Source organism: Coenobita brevimanus, chromosome 12 (genome assembly GCF_032717465.1).
Source record: "Coenobita brevimanus isolate Jiangsu-jjx chromosome 12, ASM3271746v2, whole genome shotgun sequence".
In the NCBI taxonomy this organism is placed as follows: domain Eukaryota; kingdom Metazoa; phylum Arthropoda; class Malacostraca; order Decapoda; family Coenobitidae; genus Coenobita; species Coenobita brevimanus.
The window spans coordinates 5432501-5457500 of NC_136965.1; the positions used below are offsets into that span (position 1 = coordinate 5432501).

The following is a 25000-nucleotide window of genomic DNA, read 5'->3' on the forward strand; positions in this document are numbered from 1 at the left end:
TCTGTTTCCTCGTCTGTCCTACCCTTTTCCTAATCCCCCCATGACTACCATTTTTTGTTGAGCCAGCTGCTGAGTTGCATAATATTGAATGTGCAACGGCAGAGGAGAGGCGGGGAAGGCAGGAGGAAGAGAGAGGGATAGGTAGGAAGGTAGGGAGAAGAGGAGGGAGGGAAGGGATGAAGGGAGAGGGGGAGACAACAAGAGAGGAGAGGAAGGGATGAGACGGGAGAGAGGAAGAGTGGAGATGTGACGAAAGAAAAGGAAGGGAAGGGAGAGAACAAGAAAGGAGGGAAAGGAAGGGGAGAGGAAGAGAGGGATAGAAAGAGACAGAAAGTGGAAGAAAGAAGGCTGTACTATAGCAAAGAGAAAGTGCTGAGAAAGAAAGAAAAATAAGGGTCGAGAAAGGAAAGCGAGGGCAAGAGAGACAGAAATGGAGAAAGGATGGAAAGGAAGAGACGAAGAAGGGGAAACAGAAGGAATGAAGAGAGGAGAACCAGGAAATTAAAACAAGGTATGCAGGAAGGCTCTCACAGAAGGTAGCTTTTTACTTTCATCAGGAAATGTATAGTTATTCCTAAATTTAGATAATTTATAAACAGCCTGATAGATATATATTAATAACTAGACAGGTAGACAGATACTGACAGATATAATAAACAGTATGGGGCCAAAAACAAAGCCCTGCGATACTCCATTATTTAGTCATTTTACTTTAACTTGGCCCAAAATTGACATCTCTCCACAACTCTGATATTTACTATACTCTTTTTACTCTAACTTGGCCTCAAAGTGCCATCTCTCCATCTTGAATGCTGGGTTGTAGCAAGAGATTAACGCTAGACTATGATGCTAGTCAAGAAGAAATGCTCTGAGAATGATGTAGAGCCGTAGTAATGTCTTTTTCTGCCACTGAACTACGTGAAATTAAGCTACGACGAAAACCGGGGCTATGTTAGGGTGAAAGCAGTGGAGTTCCCAGTCTAACTTAACTCTCCTTTCACCCCACCAGTCACGATTACCTGAAGACATGGACTCCTATGTCGTGTGTGTTAACCTCATAATTCACCTATCACGAGAAAACTGTCAACTCTGGAATTGTCTCCCTCTGTCTGTATTTCCTACTTCCTATGATCTCCAGGTCTTTCAAACACAGTGCGTCCAGGCATCTCGAAATGAACGGATCTTGAAGTTGGCTCTCTTTTGTTTTTTTGTTTTGTTTTTCTTGGAGGGAACGGTTTGCGGGCTCCTGGCCTTTGGTTCCTTCTTCCTTGCATGAAAAAAAAAGATGCCTGACAGAGTTAATATAAATGATAAACTAAGCCTCACTTATTGCCGTCTGTCATATATGTTAGAGAAAAATGACAATAGTTTTATAAGACACGAACCAGGCCTCATGAACTACACGCTGAGACACCTTAACAGATTTGAACCGCTCATTAACCCCTTTAGAGCCAGGACTTATATTTTTCCTCTTACCTTGACATGAACAAACGATTTTAACTCACAGGATGGAAGGCGCCAGGTTGTGAAAGAACTAGGGGAAAAAAAATAATGAAAGCCTTTACCTACGACAATTCTCCCGTAAGCCAAGTGTAAATGTCTAGCGATGTGAATTATATAACCAGTAAATAAATAGATAAATGAGGTAATTAATCGCTCACTAATTATCTCTGGTGTGACTGCATCCACTGGTTTTCATGTACCTGACGTCTAATTTACCTGTCAGTAATATCCAGTCGTAAATTTGTCCCCCTTCATAAAACTAAGCATGATTTCTCGTCACACTTCTTCGCCTCTCACACTGATGGTTTTACTGATTGCCTACTTTCTCCTCTGACTAACCCTTTCCCCCCGAGGTTCTGTTCTTGTGGTGGACGTGGGGTTCGTCTGGAGCTGAACCCAGTGGACTGCAGGCTGAAGTTGCCCCTCTCCTGCAGTCTATCAATCGTTTTTCATGGAGGGAATGGAGGGACGTGTGTATAACCAGGCAGGGGCGCCACCCAGTTATATCAGTGCCACCACGTGAAGGCGGCATCCAATGTTAAATACAAAGCTAATTTTTCAGTATAAGGGGTTGATGGAGACTGCTTCTGACCCCTTCACCCTGAGGACACTCGCTGAATAAAATCGTCTGGCATGGTGGGAAGTAAATACAAAGTGTGTCCTCAGTCTGAAAGGGTTACGGGTGGGAGGATGAAGAGAGGGTGTGGAGGAGCGGAGAGGGAGAGGTGGAAGGGGGGGAGATGGAGAGGTTGTGGAGGGGGAGGGGGAAGGGGAGGGGTTGGAGAGAGAGTAATGCATGGAGGGTGGAAGGTTGTGGAGAGAGTGGAGTGGAGGGAGGGAAGAGGGATGGAGAGAGAGAGTGAAGAGGTGGAGAGAGGAAAAGGTGGAGACAGGAAGGGAGAGAAAGAGAGTTTGCATGGACGGTGAAAGGGGGAGTTGGAGAGAGAGGGGGGAGGAGAGAAGGGGGTTGAGGAAGGGATGAAGAGGTAGAGGCGGTGGAAGATTGGAGAGAGAGAGAGAGAGAGAGAGGAAGTGAAGGAGTGGAGAGGAGATGACGGGTGGAATGGTGGATGAGTGAAGAGTGGGTGGGGGAGGGTGGAGTGAGAGAGATGGAGAGAAGGGGGGGTAGGAGGGGAGGGGGTGAAACACGTGCCGAAGCTGGTTATTTTGACCATATGTGGATCCGGTTTTTGCAACTGACCGGTGTGTGTGTGTGTGTGTGTGTGTGTGTGTGTGTGTGTGTGTGTGTGTGTGAGAGAGAGAGAGAGAGAGAGAGAGAGAGAGAGAGAGAGAGACAGACAGACAGACAGACAGAGACAGACAGAAATTCCATACTCACCCAGCAATAGGCATCATCTTGAGCGCCAGAGATTTTGAGATACAGAATCCCGCGCCTCCTGTGGCAAACCAGAAGCTGATCCTTTGCTGTGGGGCAGAGAAGACACAGAATTACACACAGAAATGCCCCTACGTCTATCTGTCTATCTATCTGTCTATCCATCCATCTATCCATCTAACTGAACCTTTACATTACGCAGAAAAATATCATGCTCCTGCGTCTGTCTGTCTGTCTATCTATCTATCTGTCTGTCTGGCTATATATGTATCTATCCATCCATCTATCTATCTATCCATCAAACTGATCCCTTGCCCCTACGTACAGTTATATTATTGGATATATGACTGTCTATCTATCTGACTGTCTGTCTATCTATCTATGTATCTATCTGTCTGTCTATTTATCTATTTATTCATCCATCCATCCGTCTATCTATCTGTCCATTTATTTACCTGTCTGTTCACCCATCCATCCATCCATCCATCTATCTATCTAGAGTATCTGTCAATCTATCTATCTATTTATGGTCAGACGCCTTCATCACGGAGGGGGTGGCTGTTGTGCTCTGTAATTAGGCTGCCCAACCTCCAACTCACATACCTTCCACCTCGTCCTTGGTCGTCTTCTCCCCCCCCCTCTCCCCGTCCACTGGTAGCATATAACCTTTCTTAGGAGGGCCGTTGTTAACAGTGGATTAAGTTGCTTCGTAACCCCTCTTCCTTAGCGATTTATTTTGACTAGTACACCTTAAGCATTTTCTGTACAAGAGGATATTTAGGGGTATGTGGAATAAATCGCTAAGGCAGAGGTGTTAGGGGGCAAAAAAGCACACAGAAAACGACCCAAATTGTGGAAACTAAGAGGGCACAGGAAAATAAATCAAAAAATAAAATATGCTACGAACCGAGACATTATCCCTGTTGATGGATATTTAGGGGTATCTGGAGTAAATCGCTAAGGCAGAGGTGTTAGGGGGGGGAAAAAGCACACAGAGAGCCACCCAGAATTGTAGAAACTAAGAGGGTACAGGAAAATAAATCAAAAAATAGAATATGCTACGAACCGACACATTATCCCTGTTTATGATCTCCAGCGGTGCCCTGATGGATGGTTTGCCGAGATACCAGTCGTACAGAGGGTCGTAGTCAGCCAGGGTCGTCACCAGCTGCGGTACATTCACGTAGTTGTCATCGTCGAAGTGGCACCACCATCTGTACAAGGGGTCGTTAGGCTGGGGGTCGTTATTGATGGTGGTTTTGGTGATTGAGGTGGTTGTGGTGGTGGTTTGGGGTGGTGGGTGGTGGTGATAGTGGTTGTGGTGGTGGGTGGTGGTGGTGGTTTGAGGTGGTGCTTGTGGTGGGTGGTGGTGGTGATAGTGGTTGTGGTGGGTGGTGGTGGTGGTGGTGGTGGTTAGGGGTGGTGCTTGTGGTGGCTGGCGGTGGTGATAGTGGTTGTGGTGGTGGTTTGGGGTGGTGCTTGTGGTGGTTGGTGGCTGTGGGGATGACTGTGGTGGTTGTGGTGGTGGTACAAGTGGTAGCAATCTTGGAGGAAACTGGTAGCACTGATGGTGGTAGCACAGTCTTTAGTAATGTTGGTAGTAGTAGTAGTAGTTATAGTAGTAGTAATAGTCACGATGGTAGCATAATGTTGGTAGCTAATTATAATGTTGGTAGTAGTAGTAGTAGTTATAGTAGTAGTAATAGTCACGATGGTAGCATAATGTTGGTAGTAGCGATGGTGGTAGTGTCTATAATGTTGGTAGGTAGGAAACGATTATACTGTCAGTGAAATAGGCAATGGTGGTTACACTATAATGTTGGTGGTAGTCATGGTGGTAGGGGTGTAATGCTGGTAGTGGTGGTTCCATAATGTTGGTAGTGACGGTGGGGTATAATGTTGGTAGTGGTGGTAGCGATATGGTAATGTTGGTGGTAATAGGGGTGATGTTGGTAGTAGTGGTAGATGGTATCAGTAATTGTGGTAGTAATTTTGGTAATGTTGGTAGTTGTGGTGGTTAAGTTGGTAGTAGTAGTAAGTGGTATAATGTTGGTACTGATGGTGGTAGTTAGGGTGGTAATGTTGGTAGTAATGGTAGCAATGTTGGTAGTGGTGGTTATAATGTTGGTAGTGATGGTGGTAATGATGGTAGGAGTAACGTTGGTAGCAGTGGTGATAATGTTGGTAGCGATGGTGATAATGTTGGTAGTGATGTTGGTAGCGGTGGTGATAATGTTGGTAGTGATGATGGTAATGTTGGACGCGATGGTGGTAGTGGTAGTAATGTTGGAAGTGATAATACTAATGTTAAAGATGATGGTAATGTTGGAAGCGATGTTGGTAGTGGTAGTAATGTGATGTTGGCAGTGGTAGTAATATTGGTAGTGACATTGGTAATGGTGGTAATGTTGGTAGTGATGTTGGTAGTAGTAGTATTGTTGGTAGTGATGGTAATGTTGGTAGTGATGTTGGTAGTGGTGGTAATGTTGGTAGTGATGGTGGTAGTGGTAGAAATGTTGTAAGTGATAATAGTACCATAATATTAAAGATGATGGCAATGTTGGAAGCGATGTTGGTAGTGGTGGTAATGTTGGTAGTGATGTTGGTATTGGTGGTAATGTTGGTAGTGGTGTTGGTAGAGTACGAACGAACACACACCATTGTATCAGCTGCCCCAAGGTAAAATCCCCTGGAGCGATGTCACCCCTACCAAACCTTCCATCCACCCTCGACTTCGCCTCCTTTTAAACTTACCAAAACTTTATCTTACATTTCCCCGTCTTATCTGTGTCTTACGAATGTTTATCTAGTATTCAGAGTCTTGCTTACGAAGGGAAATTGTCGTGTCTTGTATTCCATCGTAGTTACGAAGGTAAATACTTGAAAGATTGGCTGAAAGGTGTATGTGCTTATGTTCTTTTTACTTTAACTTGGCCTAAAATTGCCATCACTCCGTCTTGAATAGTGACTGAAACACTAGATTATCACCGGAGAATGATACTAGTCACGAAGAAGTGCTGTGAAAAGGATGTAGAGCTATAATATTGTCTTTTTCTGTTACTGATCCACGTGAAACAAACTGCAAAAGGCCGAAAATCTGGGTCAAGTTAAAGTGAAAGAATCTAGTGACGAAGAAGTGCTATGAAAAGGATATAGAGCTTTAATATGGTTTTAATTTGCCGCTGAGCTACGTGAAATAAGCAGCAGAAGGACGAAAATCTCCGCCATGTTAAGGTGAAAGGAGTATAGTCGAAGTCAGTGCTGAGGGCAGAGTTGGGACGAGTTCAAACCCTTTCTCTGTTGGACCACGCAAGTCACCTGTCTCGCTACCGCTGCCTGCCTCCCTGCCTGCCTTACCCCCTCCCTTCCTCACCTCCTGCCTGCCTATCCCACCTCTGTCTGCCTACCTCGACCCCTGCCTGCCTTCCTCGACCCCTGCCTGCCTTCCTCATTCCCTGCTTGCCTTCCTGCTTCATTCCTGCCTACCTTCCTTCCTCACCCACTCCTACAGCTACCTTACATCCTGCCTGCCTGCCTCCCTCCCTCCTCTGCCTTTGCCTTCCTCCCTCCTCTGCCTTTGCCTTCCTCCCTGCCTCTTTCTTCCTGCCTTCAGCATTTTCGTGTCTGCTTGATCATGCCTCACACTGCTACCTGTTGCCTACCCCATCTTTCTCTCTGCCTACCCTCTCCCTGCACGTCTCACCCCTTGCATCATGCCTTCCTCACCCCTGCCTCACCTCCTCATGCCTACTGCCTCCTGTCTGCCTCACCCCTGCCTGTCTCTCGCTGTGTCTGCTCCCTGCCTGCCTCTTTTCCCCCCTCTCTCCCTGCTTCCATCCTTCTTTCCCTCCCTACCTTCTTCCTCTTCCCTGCCTGTCTCCTTCCCTCCCTCCCTTCCCGCCTCCTTCCTTCCTTCCATCCTTCGTGCCTCCCTCCCTTCCTGTCTGCCTGCCTGTCTCCGTTTTCTCTGCCTTCCTCTGCCTCTCTCTGCCTACCCTCAGCGTGCTCGTGAGTGTTTGATCATGCACCCGATTGCTACCTGTTGCCTACCCCATCTTCCTCTTTGCTTCACCTGCCTACCCCACCTGCCCATACCCCTTCCTTCCTACCTTCCTACCTCACCTTCCTATATCCCTCGCTTCCCATCTGCCTACCTCACCTTTTTATATCCCACCCCGCGTGCCTACCCCACCTGTCTACCAACCTGCCTCCCCACCTGCCTGCCTCACTTGTCCATATCCCTGCTTACCCCACCTGCCTATCCACGTGCTCATCTGCCTACCTTACCTGCTTAGCTCACCTACCTTCCTTACTGGTTCACCTCTCTGCCTACCCAACCTGCCTCTCCATCTGCCTACCCCACCTGCCTGCCTCACCTGTCCAACCACTTCACCTCTCCAGTAATAGCCATAAGGTTGAAAATCTAGTGAACAGCGTGACCAAAAAGGTTCATAAATTAGCAAAAAAAAAAAAAAAAACTTACAGTGTGGCCAAAAAGTAAGGCAAATTGGCCATAAAAGAGTAACTACAGGTATCACAGTCGGTCCAAAAAGTACCTTCATTTGGCCATAGAGCAAATACAGTGTGGTCAAAAGGTAGAGAAAATATAAGCATGAGAAACAAAGTGATTTGGCCATAAAGCTCGCACAGTCTGGCCCAAAAGTTCTATCATTTGGCCATAAAGCTGATACAGTGTGGCCCAAAAGTTTCATATTGGCCAGAAAAGTGTCAAAATTGTGTCATATCTTTTTTGGTCGACTGTAGCCAAAAATACACCAGCCTAGGGGTCAGAGGTCAAGGTCAGTGTGTGTGTGTGTGTGTGTGTGTGTGTGTGTGTGTGTGTGTGTGTGTGTTTTATCATGTAAGATTTTAAAGCAAACTCACTTCAACAAACACACATAAATAATACTCTCTCTCTCTCTCTCTCTCTCTCTCTCTCTCTCTCTCTCTCTCTCTCACACACACACACACACACACACACACACACACACACACACACACACACACACACACACACACACACACACACACACACACACACATTAGTGGACCTTTCTCAGTCAGATATCTTAGACAATTTCTCTCTCTCTCTCTCTCTCTCTCTCTCTCTCTCTCTCTCTCTCTCTCTCTCTCTCTCTCTCACCTCTTGTTGCTGTGGAGGAAAGCATCGTACTCAGCGGCCATCTTGCAGCAGAGTGCCCGCCTGTTGTGGGAAGCAGAGCAGTTGGTGTTGATAAGATGACCACCTGGGGAGAGAGGCAGGGTTAGGCAGGGGGTGAGAGAGAGAGAGAGAGAGAGAGAGAGAGAGAGAGAGAGAGATGTAGACGATGATAGAGACTGGAAAAGAGTAAATTAGAGAGAGAGAGAGAGAGAGAGAGAGAGCAACAAAAAAGGAAGGAGGGGGGGGGATGGGAAGACAAGAGTTTGAAGGAGGGAGGAAAAAAGAAGGAGAAAGAGAGAGAGGAAGGGAGGGAGGGAGAGAGAACAAGAGGGAGGGAGGAAGGGAGGGAGAGCAAGAGAGAGGGAGGGAGGGAGGAAGACCAAGAGAGAGGGAGGGAGGAAGACCAAGAGAGAGGGAGGGAGGGAGGGAGAGAGAGCACGAGGGAGGGAGGGAGGGAGAGCAAGAGAGAGGGAGGGAGGGAGGGAGGGAGAGGAAGAGAGAGGGAGATGGAGGGGGAGGATGAGGTTAGAGCACCCTTACACAAATTAGCAATGTTTGTGGCGTGAGGGATGCCCAAGGGAGAGAGAGAGAGAGAGAGAGAGAGAGAGAGAGAGAGACAGAGAGAAATGAATAAGGAAAAGAGAAATGAGAAATAAGGGACAGAATGAAAGAGGAATGGAGAGAGAGAGAGAGAGAGAGAGAGAGAGAGAGAGAGAGGGAGGGAGAGAGAGAGAAAAAAAAAGAATAAGAAAAAGAGAAACGAGAAATAAGGGACAGAAAGAAAGAGGAATGAAGAGAGAGAGAGAGAGAGAGAGAGAGAGAGAGAGAGAGAGACTAGCTGAAGGCATAAAGTGTTGACGTTTTAACAGTCTGGGTGCTGAGGTGGGTGTAAGTGTGTGTTAATGGGTGTAGGTGGGTGTAGTGGGGGTGTAAGTGGGTGTAGATGGGTGTAGGTGGGTGTTGATGAGTATGTGTGTGTAAGTGGGTGTAGGTGGGTGTAGGTGGTGGACAGAAACACTACACCCAGGCAGATGGGTTGGGTGTATTGTCTCACTCACACTGTTTACGTGGGTGGTGACAACTCTCTCTCTCTCTCTCTCTCTCTCTCTCTCTCTCTCTCTCTCAACCATAATTTTACGTCATCCCCCAATCTTAAATGCTCTCTCTCTCTCTCTCTCTCTCTCTCTCTCTCTCTCTCTCTCTCTCTCTCTCTCTCTCTCTCTCTCACTCTCTCACCTGTCTTCCTGTTGTACTCTTCATCCTCGACGTCAGTGAAGAACCACGTCTGTAAATATAGAAAAATAATGTTAATAAATATTGCAAAAGAATCAAAAGAAAACATATATTGATAAATAATAGACACGAAAAAGAGAGAGAAATATAGTGTGTGTGTGTGTGTGTGTGTGTGTGTGTGTGTTGTGTGTGTGTAATAAATTCACATGATAGGAGTAATTAAGAGTGAGAAAAATGACCATAGGAGAAGAGAAGGAAGAGAGAAAGAAGAGGAGGGAAGGAAAGACAGGAGTAACGAAGAATGACGAAAAGAAGAGCAAGGAAGAGAGGGAAGAAGAGGAGGGAAGAGAGGAAGAGGGAAAAAAAAGAGAAGGGAGGAAGAGATGAGAAGATGTGGGAGGCTACTGACCACCCCCTGAAGCGAATGGATGGAGAGAGAGAGAGAGAGAGAGAGAGAGAATAAAGGAAAATATTAACAGGAGAAACGAGACAAGGGGAGACGAGAGAGAGAAAAAAATGAAAGGTATGAGAAATGAAGAAAGGGCAGGTAAGGAGTGACAAGAAGAGAGGGAAGAGAAAGAAAAGAGAGAGGAGAGTAAAATTAGAGAGAAAGAAAAGAGAGAAAAGAGAGGAGATGAGAGGGCAGCGAACCACACCAGTCCCTGCGGCCACTCTTTACAATCTCACTACCCACACCGCTACCTCTTGGGTTTTTTATCCACTTTTCACCACACTGTTACCTCCACACCCTCCTGCCTCACCCTCCCTGCCTCCCTGCTCTTATTTCCCCCCTCTGCTTGCCCGCCTCACCCTGCCTAACCCTCCCTGCGCTTATTTCCTCCCTCTGCTTGCTTGCCTCACCCTGCCTAACCCTCCCTGCCCTTATTTCCTCCCTCTGCTTGCTTGCCTCACCCTGCCTAACCCTCCCTGCGCTTATTTCCTCCCTCTGCTTGCTTGCCTCACCCTGCCTAACCCTCCCTGCCCTTATTTCCTCCCTCTGCTTGCTTGCCTCACCCTGCCTAACCCTTTCTCTTTGCCTTCTGTCTCTCTGCTTCGCTCTGTGTCACTCTGCCTTTCCCTTCTGTCTCCCTGTGCTTGGTTGCCTCTCCCTGCCTCATCCTTCGTCCCAGCTTGCCTCATTCTGTCTCTGCCTCCCTCTGTCTCACTCTGCCTTACCCCCCTGCCTATTTTCTTCCTGACCTTCCTCCCTGCCTGCCTCATTCTGTCTCTGCTCCACTATGTCTGCTGCAACCCTCTGTCTGCTCTATTTCCTGCCTCCGATTGCTTGTCCAACCCTTTCTCTCTGCTTGCCTCACCCTGCCTGCCTCCCTGCTCTGTTTCCTGCCTCACCCTGCCTGCCTCCCTGCTCTGTTTCCTGCCTCACCCTGCCTGCCTCCCTGCTCTGTTTCCTGCCTCACCCTGCCTGCCTCCCTGCTCTGTTTCCTGCCTCACCCTGCCTGCCTCCCTGCTCTGTTTCCTGCCTCACCCTGCCTGCCTCCCTGCTCTGTTTCCTGCCTCACCCTGCCTGCCTCCCTGCTCTGTGTCCTGCCTCACCCTGCCTGCCTCCCTGCTCTGTGTCCTGCCTCACCCTGCCTGCCTCCCTGCTCTGTGTCCTGCCTCACCCTGCCTGCCTCCCTGCTCTGTTTCCTGCCTCACCCTGCCTGCCTCCCTGCTTTGTTTCCTGCCTCACCTTGCCTGCCTCCCTGCTCTGTTTCCTGCCTCACCCTGCCTGTCCTGTGTCCTGAGACCGCTTTTTACAACCCCACTATCCACAGCGACTACCTTATGTTCTCTCTCTCTCTCTCTCTCTCTCTCTCTCTCTCTCTCTCTTAATCTACTTACAGCTCCCTCCCTTCCTCCCCCTGCCTCACCCTGCTCAATTTCCTCCCTGTGTTTGCTTCTTTCACCCTGCCTTACCCTTCCTGCCTCACTCTGTCTCCCTGCCTGCCTGTCTCTCTGTCTGCCTCACGCTTCCTCCCTGCCTGCTTCACCCTTCCTGCCTCACTCTGTCTCCCTGCCTGCCTGCTTCACCCTTCCTCCCTGCCTGCCTTATCCTTCCTGCCTTCCTGCCTCACCCTGCCTACCCTCTTGCCTGCCTTCTCCAATTCCATTCCTACCTTCCTACCACCTTCCTTCCCCCTGTCTCTGCCTATCTCTTATCTCTGCCTAACCTGCCTCCCTGTGGTTCATCTGCCTGGTATCTGGTGTATCTACAAGGCTGCCTCACATTCCTGCCTGCCTACCTGCCTGTCACCTTGCCTCACCTCTTGCCTATCTACCTGCCTGCCTGCTTACCGTCTTATTATCCTGCCTTCCGCCCCCCCCTGTGATCTACCTGACCCATCTCTCTCTCTCTCTCTCTCTCTCTCTCTCTCTCTCTCTCAGCCTCGTTATATACCTGGTATTATAACCATCGTGATTCTTTTTATTTCAACTTTTAACTCATTTAATACGTAACGCATTCTTTTAGGCGATTCATTCTATATCCGGGTTACTTAAAATTTGATGAAACAATTTTGGAACAATTTTTATTCATGGGGTTAAATAAAAACCTTCCATTAAGTCCTTCATAACCTCATTTCTTTTGTTATACTATAATAATAATAATAATAATAATAATAATAATAACACTAATAATAATAATAATAATAATAATAATAATAATAATAATAATAATAATAATAATAATAATAATAATAATAATAATAATAATAATAACAACAACAATAGCAAGATTTCGTAGCACCTTCTCCTAAGCGATTTATTTTGCCCATTACACCTTAACATTCTTTTGTATTTTTTCTTTTAATATCGAATAGTTTTCATCACTAACATATGTGAAAAATGAGCTGCAGAATGTAAAATAAATCGCAAGAAAGCCGGTGTTACGTCCCCAAAGCCACTTAAAATACGACACTTAAATGTAAAGTAATTCGCAAGAAAATAGGTGTTACGATGTCCTCAAAGGCACTTGGAATACGATACTTAAATGTAAAATAAGTTGCAAGAAAATAGGTGTTACGATGCTCCCTAAAGTCACTTAGATTACGATACTTAAATGTAAAATAAGTCGCAAGAAAATAGGTGTTACGATGCTCCTTGAAGCTACTTAGAATACAATACTTAAATGTAAAATAAGTCGCAAGAAAATAGGTGTTACGATGCTCCTCAAAGCCACTTAGATTACGATACTTAAATACGTCGTGGAATGGAAAGGGTTAAGAGAGCGGTCGGTAAAGGAAGTTCCCTAAGAAATCCTCCTTAGCGATTTATTTTTGGATGTGACTGGTTAATATCTTTTTGTGTGTTATTTATGCAGAGGAGGGCGATGTTGGAAGGATTTATGTAACACAGAAGAGGACAGTGAGGTGTGGAGATGTTGAAAGGATTTATGTATCACGGAAGAGGACAGTGAGGTGTGGAGATGTTGGAAGGATTTATGTAACACAGAAGAGGACAGTGAGGTGTGGAGATGTTGGAAGGATTTATGTAACACAGAAGAGGACAGTGAGGTGTGGAGATGTTGAAAGGATTTATGTATCACGGAAGAGGACAGTGGGGTGGAATAAAATAAATCGCTCAGGAAAAGGCGTTAGGGAGCTTCGTTAACCGGGGAGATGGGGCCTCCTTCGCGCGGTGTGGCAATTATGAGGTCGTGGCGGGGAATCACACACACACCCTACAGCCTTCCAATCACACACTGCCCTTCTCTGCAATTACCCAGCCAGACGTTTCATTATCTCCAAGGTAAAAGACTTCGTGCCCTGCGGTGCCCTGCCCGAGACACGTGGGGTAGGGGCAGGAGAGGCAGGGAGAGGGACGCAGAGGATGGGAGTGTATGAGGGGAGAGGCAGGGGAAGGAAAGAGACGAGGTATGAGGAGAAAGAGTACCAAAGAGTGTTGATCCTTTCGAAGCCGTTTGTTAATAGGGAAGATTATAAGTTACTGTTCTATGAGTTAAAGACAAGGATAGCAGAGCAGGGGGGATAGAGGGTATGGGCAGAGGGGGAGGTGTGGTGAGGGGTAAGGGACAGGGATGTGGGGGGAATCATGGGTAGGGGTTGGGGGGAGGAGGGAGGGGGAGGTCTACCCCAACCCTGCTATTATTTTTACCCATCGCGTTAGAGAGGGACACACACACACACACACACACACACACACACACACACACACACACACACACACACACACACACACACAAAATAGCAGTTTGATATAAAGTAAAATATCACAACTTCTGTCCGTCTGTCTGTCTGTCTGTCTGTCTGTCTGTCTCTCTCTCTCTCTCTCTCTCTCTCTCTCTCTCTCTCTCTCTCTCAAAAAATTAAAAATAAATAAAGTCTGACATATACCAACGCAAAACGAGGACGCAAAAGTACGACTAAACACGGTCATAGGGCAGTCAGGTGAGGGAGAGAGAGAGAGAGAGAGAGGAGGAAAATTACCATGTCAATCTTCTTTTAATTAATACTCTCATTTCCCTTACAGACCCGCGGTTGTGTAGCCTAGATTCTCTCTCTCTCTCTCTCTCTCTCTCTCTCTCTCTCTCTCTCCCTCTCTCTCTCTCTCTCTCTCTCTCTCTCTCTCTCTCTCTCTCTCTCTCTCTCTCTCTCTCTCTCTCTCTCTCTCTCTCTCACACCCACACCCACACCCACCCACAGACACACACACACCCACAGACACACACACACACACACACACACACACACACACACACACACACACACACACACACACACACACACACACACACACACACACACACACACACACACACACTTCCCCTACCTCCCTCTCCACACCCCTCTTTTTCCCTCCCCCTACCTCCCTCTCCACACCCCTCTTTTTCCCTCCCCCTCCCCCATCCCCTTCAGATGCCCTCCCTCCCTCTCTGCCCCTCCCTTGATGCGGGGTGTGGCTAAAATAGGGGGTCTGTTCTGAAATTGGTATCCTTGTCGGAGCTTTTGGGGGAGACGAGGTGAAATTGTTTACGGAGTCTCTCTCTCTCTCTCTCTCTCTCTCTCACACACACACACACACACACACACACACACACACACACACACACACACACACACACACACACACACACACACACACACACACACACACACACACACACACACACACACACACACTGCTTTCTGAGTTTCCATATGTTTTCTTTGCAAATGAAATAGTAAAGGGGAGAGAGAGAGAGAGAGAGAGAGAGAGAGAGAGAGAGACCTCAAACATTTGCTCCCATTTCACACCGAGGACACATTACAAAAGCCCTCTTGTGTGTGTGTGTGTGTGTGTGTGTGTGTGTGTGTGTGTGTGTGTGTGTGTGTGTGTGTGTGTGTGAGAGAGAGAGAGAGAGAGGGGGTGATAGACCGATAGACATAATAAGTGACTATCTCCATCTAAATCACCCCACAGAAGGTCCATGACAGTTTTAGGAAGAGTGATGGCCAAAATTAAGTCTTGCCAATGCTAACCAAGTACGAAATAGAGTGTGTGTAGTGAAGGGAGTGTATGTGAAAGTAGTGTTGTAATGACTATGTTTTATTAGCCTATATAACAGTGGGAGAGTTTAGCGTTCTATTTAGAGAGAGAGAGAGAGAGAGAGAGAGAGGCAATAACAAGGGGACCAGGGAAGAATTTGATCCTATGAGTCCCAAAGGTTCCCACACTCCTCTCTCTCTCTCTCTCTCTCTCTCTGAGTCTCTTTCTCCATTTCCTATTCTCTGTTCCACAGTTCTCTCTTTTATCGCTTCCATATTCCTTCTCTCTCTCTCTCTCTCTCTCTCTCTCTCTCTCTCTCTCTCTCTCTCTCTCTCTCTCTCTCTCTCTCTCTCTCTCTCTCTCTCTCTCTCTCTCTCTCTCTCTCTCTCTCTCCAGTCATATGGTCCCACACCTCTCCCTTGGATACCTACCCTTTCTCCATCCCATTCTACCTCCCTCCCTTCCTTTCCTCCCTCCCTCCCTCTCTCCCTTCCTTCATCTAACCCTTCCTTTCCTCCCTCCCTCCCTCTCTCCCTTCCTTCATCTAACCCTTCCTTTCCTCCCTCCCTCCCTCTCTCCCTTCCTTCATCTAACCCTTCCTTTCCTCCCTCCCTCCCTCTCTCCCTTCCTTCATCCAACCCTTCCTTTCCTCCCTCCCTCTCTCCCTTCCTTCATCTAACCCTTCCTTTCCTCCCTCCCTACCTCTCCCTTCCTTCATCCAACCCTTCCTTTCCTCCCTCCCTACCTCTCTCTCCCTCCCTTCATGTAACCCTTCCTTTCCCTCCTCCCTTCTTTCCTAAACCTTTCTCTCTTCTCTTCTTTCCTTTGCTTCCTCTTCCTCCTCCCTCCCTCCCTCTCTCCCTCCATACCTACTTCTCAGCATCCTTCCCTTCCCTTCTCTTCTTTTCCTCTCTCTCTCTCCCTTTCCTAACTCGTCCTAAGTCTTCCTTTTGTTTTTTGTCTTCCTACCCTTCCCTTCCTTTCCTTTCCTTTCCTTTCCTTTCCCTTCCCTTCCCTTCCTTCTCTTCCCTTCCCTTCCCTTCCCTTCCCTTCCCTTGCCTTCCTTTCCTTTCCTTTCCTTTCCCTTCCCTTCCCTTCCCTTCCCTTCCCTTCGCTCTTCCTTGTCCTTTCGCTTCTCTTCCTTTCTCTTCCTGTTCCTGTCCCCTTCCTTCCTTTCTGTACATTTTCCATACCTCATTCCTCGTCTCTCTCTCTCTCTCTCTCTCTCTCTCTCTCTCTCTCTCTCTCTCACATAAGAGCCCCAGCGAATCATCACAAAGTCGACCATACGGTTTTGAGGGTGATAACACGCACTGGTGGCACCATTGTTAGGCAGGGGGAGGCAGGAGGGGTCAGGCAGGCAGGGGGAGGCAGGAGGGGTAGCCAGGCAGGGGGAGGCAGGAGGGGTTAGGCAGGCAGAGGGAGGCAGCAGGGAGTAGGCAGGCAGGGGAGGCAGGAGGGGGTAGGCAGGGGGGAGAGAGGGAGGAGAGAGATATGAGGGAGGGAGGCAGGAAGAATAGAATGTAAGTGGGAAGCAAAGAGGAGAAGGAAGGGTGAGGAACGAGGAGGCAGGGAGAAGAGAGAGAGAGAGAGAGGGGGGGGGGGATGGCAAGTGTGTATGGGGCGGGATATTAAGGGGGGATAGGACTGTGGGAAAGACGGCGTGTGTGTGTGTGTGTGTGTGTGTGTGTGTGTGTGTGTGTGTGTGTGTGTGTGTGTGTGTGTGTGTGTGTGTGTGTGTGTGTGTACGTATAATTGTATGCCACATTTGCTTCAGATTCTGTGTAAATAAAACATGATATTTGACTGTGGGAAAAAATTACTACTACTACTACTACTACTGCTACCATCACAGCACCACTACCTCTACTATAACTACTACCACTGCTAATAATAGTAATAGTAATAATAATAATAATAAACATTATCTCCTTGGCGAGGGTAATAATAATAATAATAATAATAATAATAATAATGGAGACGAAAACACAACTATTTATCCTGACAACACCACACACTTACACAGTCACTTACACGGAGAGAGAGAGAGAGAGAGAATATGAAAACTGTAACTCTACCCTGCTCCCACGCGTTCTAGCTCTCTCTCTCTCTCTCTCTCTCTCTCTCTCTCTCTCTCTCTCTCTCTCAAATCTCCCTTTCCATTTACCCTACACAATACGTTACCAGTCTAGAGCGTGTCACCCTATTCCCTCCCTCTTCTTTCCCTCCCTCCCTCCCTCCCTTCCTTTCTCTCTCACCCTCCCTCTCTCCCTCCCTCCCATTCTCTTCTTTTTGGCCACCCGTCGTTCCCTCCCTCCCCCCCCCCTTTTTTTTCTCTCTCCCTCCCTCTCTCCATCACTTCTTCCTTCTCTATATCTCTCCTTCCCTCCCTCCCTCCCTCTCCTCTTTCACTCCCTGCTTCTTTATCTCGTCTTTTCTTCCTTTTTTCTTTCTCCCTTCTTCGTCACCCTTGTTTTATACTCTCCCTTTTTCTCTCTCTCTCCCCTCCCCTCCCTCCTATTATTTTCCATCTTTTCCTCCCCTCCTTTCCTTCCTCCTTCCTTGCTTCTCTTCTTTTTCATATCTTTTCCTCCCTTCTTTCACTACACTGTTTCTCTCTCTCTCTCTCTCTCTCTCTCTCTCTCTCTCTCATCAAGTCCTCATTCTCACTTCACCCTTCTCTGTTGTAGGCTAAACCAGTTCTCTCTCTCTCTCTCTCTCTCTCTCTCTCTCTCTCTCTCTCTCTCTCTGTCAATACAGCTACTACTACTATTACAACTACTAATTTGGGAAACATATAGATAGAGATATAGGTAGATAGATAGATAGACAGATAGATAGATAAACAGATAGACATTACTTGGAGGGAATTGTATATATAAAAAATATTCTCAGGTTTGGGAACAGACAAAAGAAATGGATATAATCATGATAATAAAACAAAAAATTGAATGAGATGGAGCAAGACAACGAGATGGAAGGGTGATATTGGTGGCTTTGCTGGGATTGGATGGAACTGGTTAAGAATATAAAGGGTGGGAGTATATGGGACAGACCTGGGTTAAAAGGGTCTCTCTCTCTCTCTCTCTCTCTCTCGCTCTCTCTCTCACACACACACACACACACACACACACACACATGGTCGTATTTGCATTCCTCTTAACTTATTTCCAAGACGAACAGAATGATGATTATTTTTAGCCTCTCTCTCTCTCTCTCTCTCTCTCTCTCTCTCTCTCTCTCTCTCTCTCTCTCTCGCTCTCTCTCTCTCACCCCTTTCTCCTTTTGAGACCCACCGCCCTTTTCATCTCTCACAAAGGGTGGGGTGGGTGGGGGTGGGCGGTGGGCGGGAGGGGGTGTGGGTGTGAGATTGTGTTAGCCCATCTACCACAACTACCAACATTACTACCACAACTATACCCTTTCTCAGGAAACATGAATGAGAGAATTTTACAAAGCCTTTGCCAAAATCGGAACACGAGTGACCGTGTGAAGGATTAAGAGGTCCCCTCGGGATTCTTAACCTTCCTCCTTCCCTCTTCCGTTTTCTTTCCTCTACACACACACACACACACACACACACACACACGACGCTTAAATAATAAAACAATGTGTAGCCTCTATTTATCTGTCAGTGTCCTGATATCGGTCCATATGAGGAGGGATGGAGGATGAGAGTGGCCCGGGTCGGAATGTGGGGAGGGGTTGGGAAGCCATGAAAGATGAAGAAAAATTATTTTATTTTATTTTATTGTTTTATTACTATTCTTTATGAAAAAACATAAACTGATTTACAATAATATTACTGATCGAAGGATCAACAGTAATATTTCCTTTATAAATATTCATTATATTCTAAAATTTACATTGAAAATACAATCTCTCTCTCTCTCTCTCTCTCTCTCTCTCTCTCTATCACTCGATATTCATGTCTCCCTCATCTAAACCTTCTTCACTGGTGGAATCCCCCTACCCCCATCCCGTCACTATGAAAACACACACACACACACACACACACACACACACACACACACACACACACACACACACACACACACACACGACGCTTAAGTAATAAAACAATGTGAAGCCTCTATTTATCTATCAGTGTCCAGCAGGGGCGCACCAAGGAATTTTCTAAGGGGAGGTCCTCATTTGCCAGTTTCCTGAAGTTTACATATAAGTTTTATAGTTCTAAGTTGTGTATATATATATATATATATATATATATATATATATATATATATATATTCTGATAGATTGATAATTTTTTTGTTAGGTAGTCATATATTTAAAAAAACGTGTGTGTGTGTGTGTGTGTGTGTGTGTGTGTGTGTGTGTGTGTGTGTGTGTGTGTGTGTGTGTGTGTGTGCAAATGTTGTGTATGTGGGCAAAAAGCTAGGTGAAGAGAGGGGATGGGGATGGATAGGAAGGCAGGAAGGATGATGTTTTGAGTTCAGGGGGGGTGGGTCTGCATGCTAGAGAGAGAGAGAGGTGAGGAGTGACCACTTGTCCCCTGGGAATGACCAGCCACCCCCCCCTCTCTCTCTCTCTCTCTCTTTCAAGGTTCTGTAGTAGTGAATAATAATGTCAATGCAAAGTATAACTTAACTGTGATATAAGTATTATAAAATAAATAAAACATTGGAATATATTTATTGAGAACAACTACAAGAAGTCCCCTCGAGACGTCAGCATGTGGAACTGTCATTAATTCCCTGTGGGCCAATTAACGTTCACCTTCATACATGTCTACACCCTTCTGCCACAATATTCGCCATAGATTCCACAATATTTCTCCTCATCTTTACTTTCCAATACAAAGCATACCATTAGTCATGATAATTATTGCACACACACACACACACACACACACACGAGAGAGAGAGAGAGAGAGAGAGGGTAGATGGGGGAGGGAGGAGGGAGACAAGAAAGGACGGAAGCAGAGGTTTAGAGAGAGAGTCAGTCAGGAGGTGCTGTGACCTGAAATGCCAACTTACAAATTCTTGATGACAAGCGAATCAAGTTCAAAAAAAAATAAAATAAAATAAAATAAAAGGAATAATATGCCATTACATCTAAATATACAACGAATAACTGGTCCAATATTTTTCGTTTATTTTTAGCGCTTTGTAACAAAAAAAAAAAAAAAAGTTGCATCCAAAAACAGGAACCACAGTTCATATTGACCTGTGAGCATAGCGGGTCACTTATACCGATTCATTGATTGTGTGTGTGTATGTGTGTGTGTGTGTGTGTGTGTGTGTGTGTGTGTGTGTGTGTGTGCGCGCCTCTTGCCCTCAGGGTTGTCCCTGGCCAGCTTGTATTCCCACAGGTCGTTAAATCAGATGCCTTCGGCCTTTGACAGTGACTTTGGAGTAAAACAGACGATATTCTACATTCGTTTTTCCTGAGACAGACTATACCAACATTTCTACCACAGCTACCAACATTACTACCACAACTACCAACATTACTACCACAGCTACCAACATTACTGCCACAACTACCAACATTACTACCACAACTACCAACATTTCTACCACAGCTACCAACATTACTACCACAACTACCAACATTACTACCACAACTACCAACATTACTACCACAGCTACCAACATTACTGCCACAACTACCAACATTACTACCACAACTAATACCATCGCTACCACCACTACCACCACACTACCACCACTACCAACATTACTACCACAACTATCACCATCGCTACCACAACTACCACCATCGCGAGGATTGTTGTGGCTGCTGGTATAAATAAGGGCATCTAGAGTTACAGCCTTTGGTCCCTGATACTCTCTCTCTCTCTCTCTCTCTCTCTCTCTCTCTCTCTCTCTCATTCTCTCTCATTCTCTCTCTCTTTCTCTCTCTCTCTCTCTCTCTCTCTCTCTCTCTCTCTCTCTCTGTTATGTCTTCACAGTTTAATGAGGCTGAGTGGACCTTGTTTACATTTTCTCTCCACTCCTTCGTCAGTACCTCCCTCTCCTCCTTCTCTTCCCTCTCTCCCTCCTTCACTTCCTTCTTTCCCTACTTCTCCTCCCTCATTCACTCCCTACTTCTCCTCCCTCCTTCACTTCCTTCTCTCCCAACTTCTATCCCTCCCTCATTCCTTCACTTCACCTCTTCCTTCCTGTCATTTCCATTCTCCTTTACACCCTTTCCCTCCCTTCCATCTCCTCCTACTTATCTTTCCTTCCATTCCTTCTCCTTCCTTCCTTCCCCCTTTTTTCTCCCTCTCTTCCCTCCGTTTTTCCTCCCTTCCTTCTTTTTTCCCTCCATCCTCCTTCCTTCCCATCTCTCTCCTCTTCCTCCCTTCCCTCTTTTTTTCCTAATCTCTATACTTTCTTCTCTTCCCTCCTCCTCTTCCCTTTCCCTCCTCCCACTTTTCTTCATCTTTCCCTTCTCTCTCTCTCTCTCTCTCTCTCTCTAAGTGGTGTCGGCCTGGTATCATTACAGTTATCCTCTATGCAAATTCCGCCTACCCCCACCTACACCACCCCACCCAACCCCACCTACACCACCCACAACCACCACCCCACCCACCTACACCATCTACCAACACCACCCCATCCACCTAACACCTATTCCTTAGCGATTTATTTTGCATATTTCATCTTACTGTCCTCTTCTGCGTTACACCAGCCCTTGCAGTATGGCCATTCTCAGCATAAATTACGTACCAAAGCATATTAACCAGCCATATCCAAAAATAAATCGCTAAAGAAGAGGGGTTAGGGAGCTTAACGACGAGAATAGGACCAAGAATATAAAACACATCCCTCTGTCATCCAGCCATATCCAAAAATAAATCGCTAAAGAAGAGGGTTTAGGGAACTTAACGACGAGAGTAGGAGCAAAAATATAAGACACATCCCTCCGTCATCCAGCTATATCCAATAATAACTCGCTAAGGAAGAGGGGTTAGGGAGCTTAACCGAGGAGAGTAGGAGTCACAAGAAGCACCCCCATCCTCGTGCTGAAGTGGTGAATTATATCATCCTTCAACTCAGCGAAACTCTTCCCTCAGCATGCATCCCCCCGCCTCACCCACCCACACCCCCTTCAGTCCTTCACCGTGTGGCCTTAGTGTGAAGACAGAGGTAAGCGTGAAGGCAACACACTTCTTCACCCCAACACACTTCCCTGTAGCTACACTGAAGGTGGAGGGGTGCTTGGGTGGGGGAGGGGTGAGCTGAGAACTGGGGTGAGAAGGGGGAGGGAAGGAGGAGGAAGAGACAGGAGGGGTGGAATGGGGAGATGATTTTGCTAGTATTCTGGAGTGAAGAGACGTGGAATAGAAAGAGATAGGAAGAGACAGAAGAGGGAAGGGATGGAGAGGGAGACGATTTTAGTGCAGGGTGAGTTGAGAGAGATGGTGAGGAGTAGGGAGGGGAGAGAGACAAAGGAGGGAAGGGGAGAGGGAGACGAGTTCATTCAGGAGCAGGTGGAGGGAAATGGTAGGGAGAAGGGAGGGAAGAGGAAAGAGACAGAGGAGGGAAGGGAAGGATAGGTGGACGATTCCCTTCAGTGTGTGTGTGAGAGAGAGAGAGAGAGAGTAGAGGGTTAGTGTAGATTACTGGGAGCCAACTATACCGGGTGTTAAGGGCTGGTATAAACAACTGTGGGTCAACGAAGGGCTGATAAGGGCTGGTATGAGTTGGTAAGGGCTGGTATGAGTCAGTAAGGGCTGGTATGAGTCAGTAAGGGCTGGTATGGGCTAGTAAGGGCTGGTATGAGTTGGTAAGGGCTGGTATGAGTCAGTAAGGGCTGGTATGAGTCAGTAAGGGCTGGTATGAGTTTGAAAGGGCTGGTATGAGTTAATAAGGGCTGGTATGAGTTGGTAAGGGCTGGTATGAGTTGGTAAGGGCTGGTATTAGTTGGTAAGGGCTGGTATGGACTAGTAAGGGCTGGTATGAATCAGTAAGGGCTGGTATTAGTTGGTAAGGGCTGGTATTAGTTGGTAAGGGCTGGTATTCGTTGGTAAGGGCTGGTATGGACTAGTAAGGGCTGGTATGAGTCAGTAAGGGCTGGTATTAGTTGGTAAGGGCTGGTATGCATTAGTAAGGTCTGGTATGAGTTGGTAAGGGCTGGTATATGAGTCGGTAAGGGCTGGTGTGAGCTTGGGAGGGCTGGAAAACCACACTGTCATCAACACCATTGTTAGTTAATTGAGAAAGAGAGAAAAAAAGAGAGCGAGAAGGGAGAGTGTAGAGAGAAGGAAACTTTAGGAGAGAGAGAGAGAGAGAGAGAGAGAGAGAGAGAGAGAGAGGAAGCAATTACTCTTTATTGTTATGAGAGAACTTTCCCCCATTCTCTCTCTCTTTCTCTCTCTCTCTCTCTGCTGATGTCATGCGTGGAGGTAAAAAGTCCCTCCATCTCTTTCTCTTCTCTCCAGTGCATGCGAGACGCCGCGGGGGGGTGAGAAACAGAACTAGAGAGAGAGAGAGAGAGAGAGAGAGAGAGAGAGAGAGTAAAGCTATCTCTAGTTTATCTCCTATATCTAATCTCTTATCTTTACGTTTCCTTATCTGACAACTTGAACGCATAGAGTAGGATTGTAAACATCAACAGAAGCAGATCTAGTACGGATGTTTATAGTGAGATGTGGAGGAATGTCGCTCTCTCTCTCTCTCTCTCTCTCTCTCTCTCTCTCTCTCTCTCTCTCTCTCAAAAGTTCATTTCACATATTCTAATTCTAATTATTTTTTTGTCATAGTCTCTTCTACCGGGTATATCTATTTGTCTGTCTATTTTTCTATCTATCTTTCTCTTCATAGCCTATCTATCTATCTGTCTGTCCGTCTATCTATCTATCTCTCTACCCATATCTGTCTATCTAAATCTCCACATCTATCTGTCTTCTCTTCATTTATGCCAACCTACTTATCTATCTACATTCTCTCTCTCTCTCTCTCTCTCTCTCTCTCTCCCTCTCCTCTCTCTCTCTCTCTCTCTCTCTCTCTCTCTCTCTCTCTCTCTCTCTCCCCTCTCTCTCTCTCTCTCTCTCTCTCTCTCTCTCTCTCTCTCTCTCTCTCTCAATTACACTATTTTCCTCTAACTTTTTCTCCTTTTGTCTTGTCTCTCACTCGCATCTTAATTTTTCCCAACTCTCTCTCTCTCTCTCTCTCCCACGGTGATAAGCGGAGTCAGAAAGGTCAGATGAGATATGAGAAATGGACTGAGATTTCTCCAGATAATGTTTGTTGATTGTGGTAGTTGTGGTAGTGGTGGTAGTAGCTTGTGGTAGTGGTGGTAGTAGCTTGTGGTAGTGGTGCTAGATGACTGTGGTAGTGGTGGTAGTAGCTTGTGGTAGTGGTGGTAGGAGATTGTGGTAGTGATGGCAGTAGATTTCGTAGTGGTGGTAGGAGATTGTGGTGGTGGTGGTAGGTGACTGTGGTAGTGGTGGTAGTAGCTTGGGGTAGCTGTGGTAGGAGACTGTGGTGGTGGTGGTGGTAGAACACTGTGGTAGTAGTGGTAGAAGATTGTGGTAGTTAATGGTGGTAGGAGATTGTGGTAGTTGTGGTAATAAAGATAGATATTGGAGTTGGGATGGTAAATAAATAGAAAGAGAGAGAGAGAGAGAGAGAGAGAGAGAGAGAGACAGATAGACAGACAGACAGACAGACAGAGAGACAGACAGACAGAGAGAGAGAGAGAGACAGACAGACAGACAGACAGACGGACGGACAGAGAGAGAGAGAGAGAGAGAGAGGGGGGGGTCAGTAAAGAGAGAGAAAAAGTAAGAAAGTGAGAAAAAAGTGAGAGAGGAGAGAGAGAGTGGGAGGGCAGGATAGGGTTACAGTAAATGGACGTGTTTGGCCTCCTCTGAATAACAAGAGAACTACACCACCACAACTACCACAATTTCTACCACAACTACCATTATCACCACCACAACTACCACAATTTCTACCATAACTACCACTATCACCACCACAACTACCACAATTTCTACCATAACTACCACTATCACCACCACAACTACCAGTTTCTACCACAACTACCACTATCACCACCACAATTTCTACCACAACTACCACTATCACCACCACAGCTACCACAATTTCTACCACAACTACCTCTATATCTACTACTATCACCACAACTACTACGGTACCACTATCACCATCATCCAATTTTTTAAACTATTACCACTACATCTAGCATATCACAACGACACTACTACTACTACTGCTACTACTACTACTACTACTGCAACACACACACACACACACACACACACACACACACCAGTGCATTCTTTT

General features: G+C 46.5%; 1 protein-coding gene across 1 annotated transcript in view; it reads right to left on the reverse strand.

Moving 5' to 3' along the window:
* fng (Fringe glycosyltransferase) overlaps positions 1-25000 on the reverse strand; it is a 36798-nt gene that overhangs the window by 6832 nt on the left and 4966 nt on the right. Inside the window, exons 2-5 of the mRNA XM_080283156.1 lie at positions 9237-9285; positions 7983-8085; positions 3906-4053; positions 2843-2928 (exon numbers count right to left, since the gene is read on the reverse strand). Coding sequence (XP_080139282.1) covers positions 2843-2928; positions 3906-4053; positions 7983-8085; positions 9237-9285 — 386 coding nt within the window. The remainder of the gene's footprint in view (positions 1-2842; positions 2929-3905; positions 4054-7982; positions 8086-9236; positions 9286-25000) is intronic.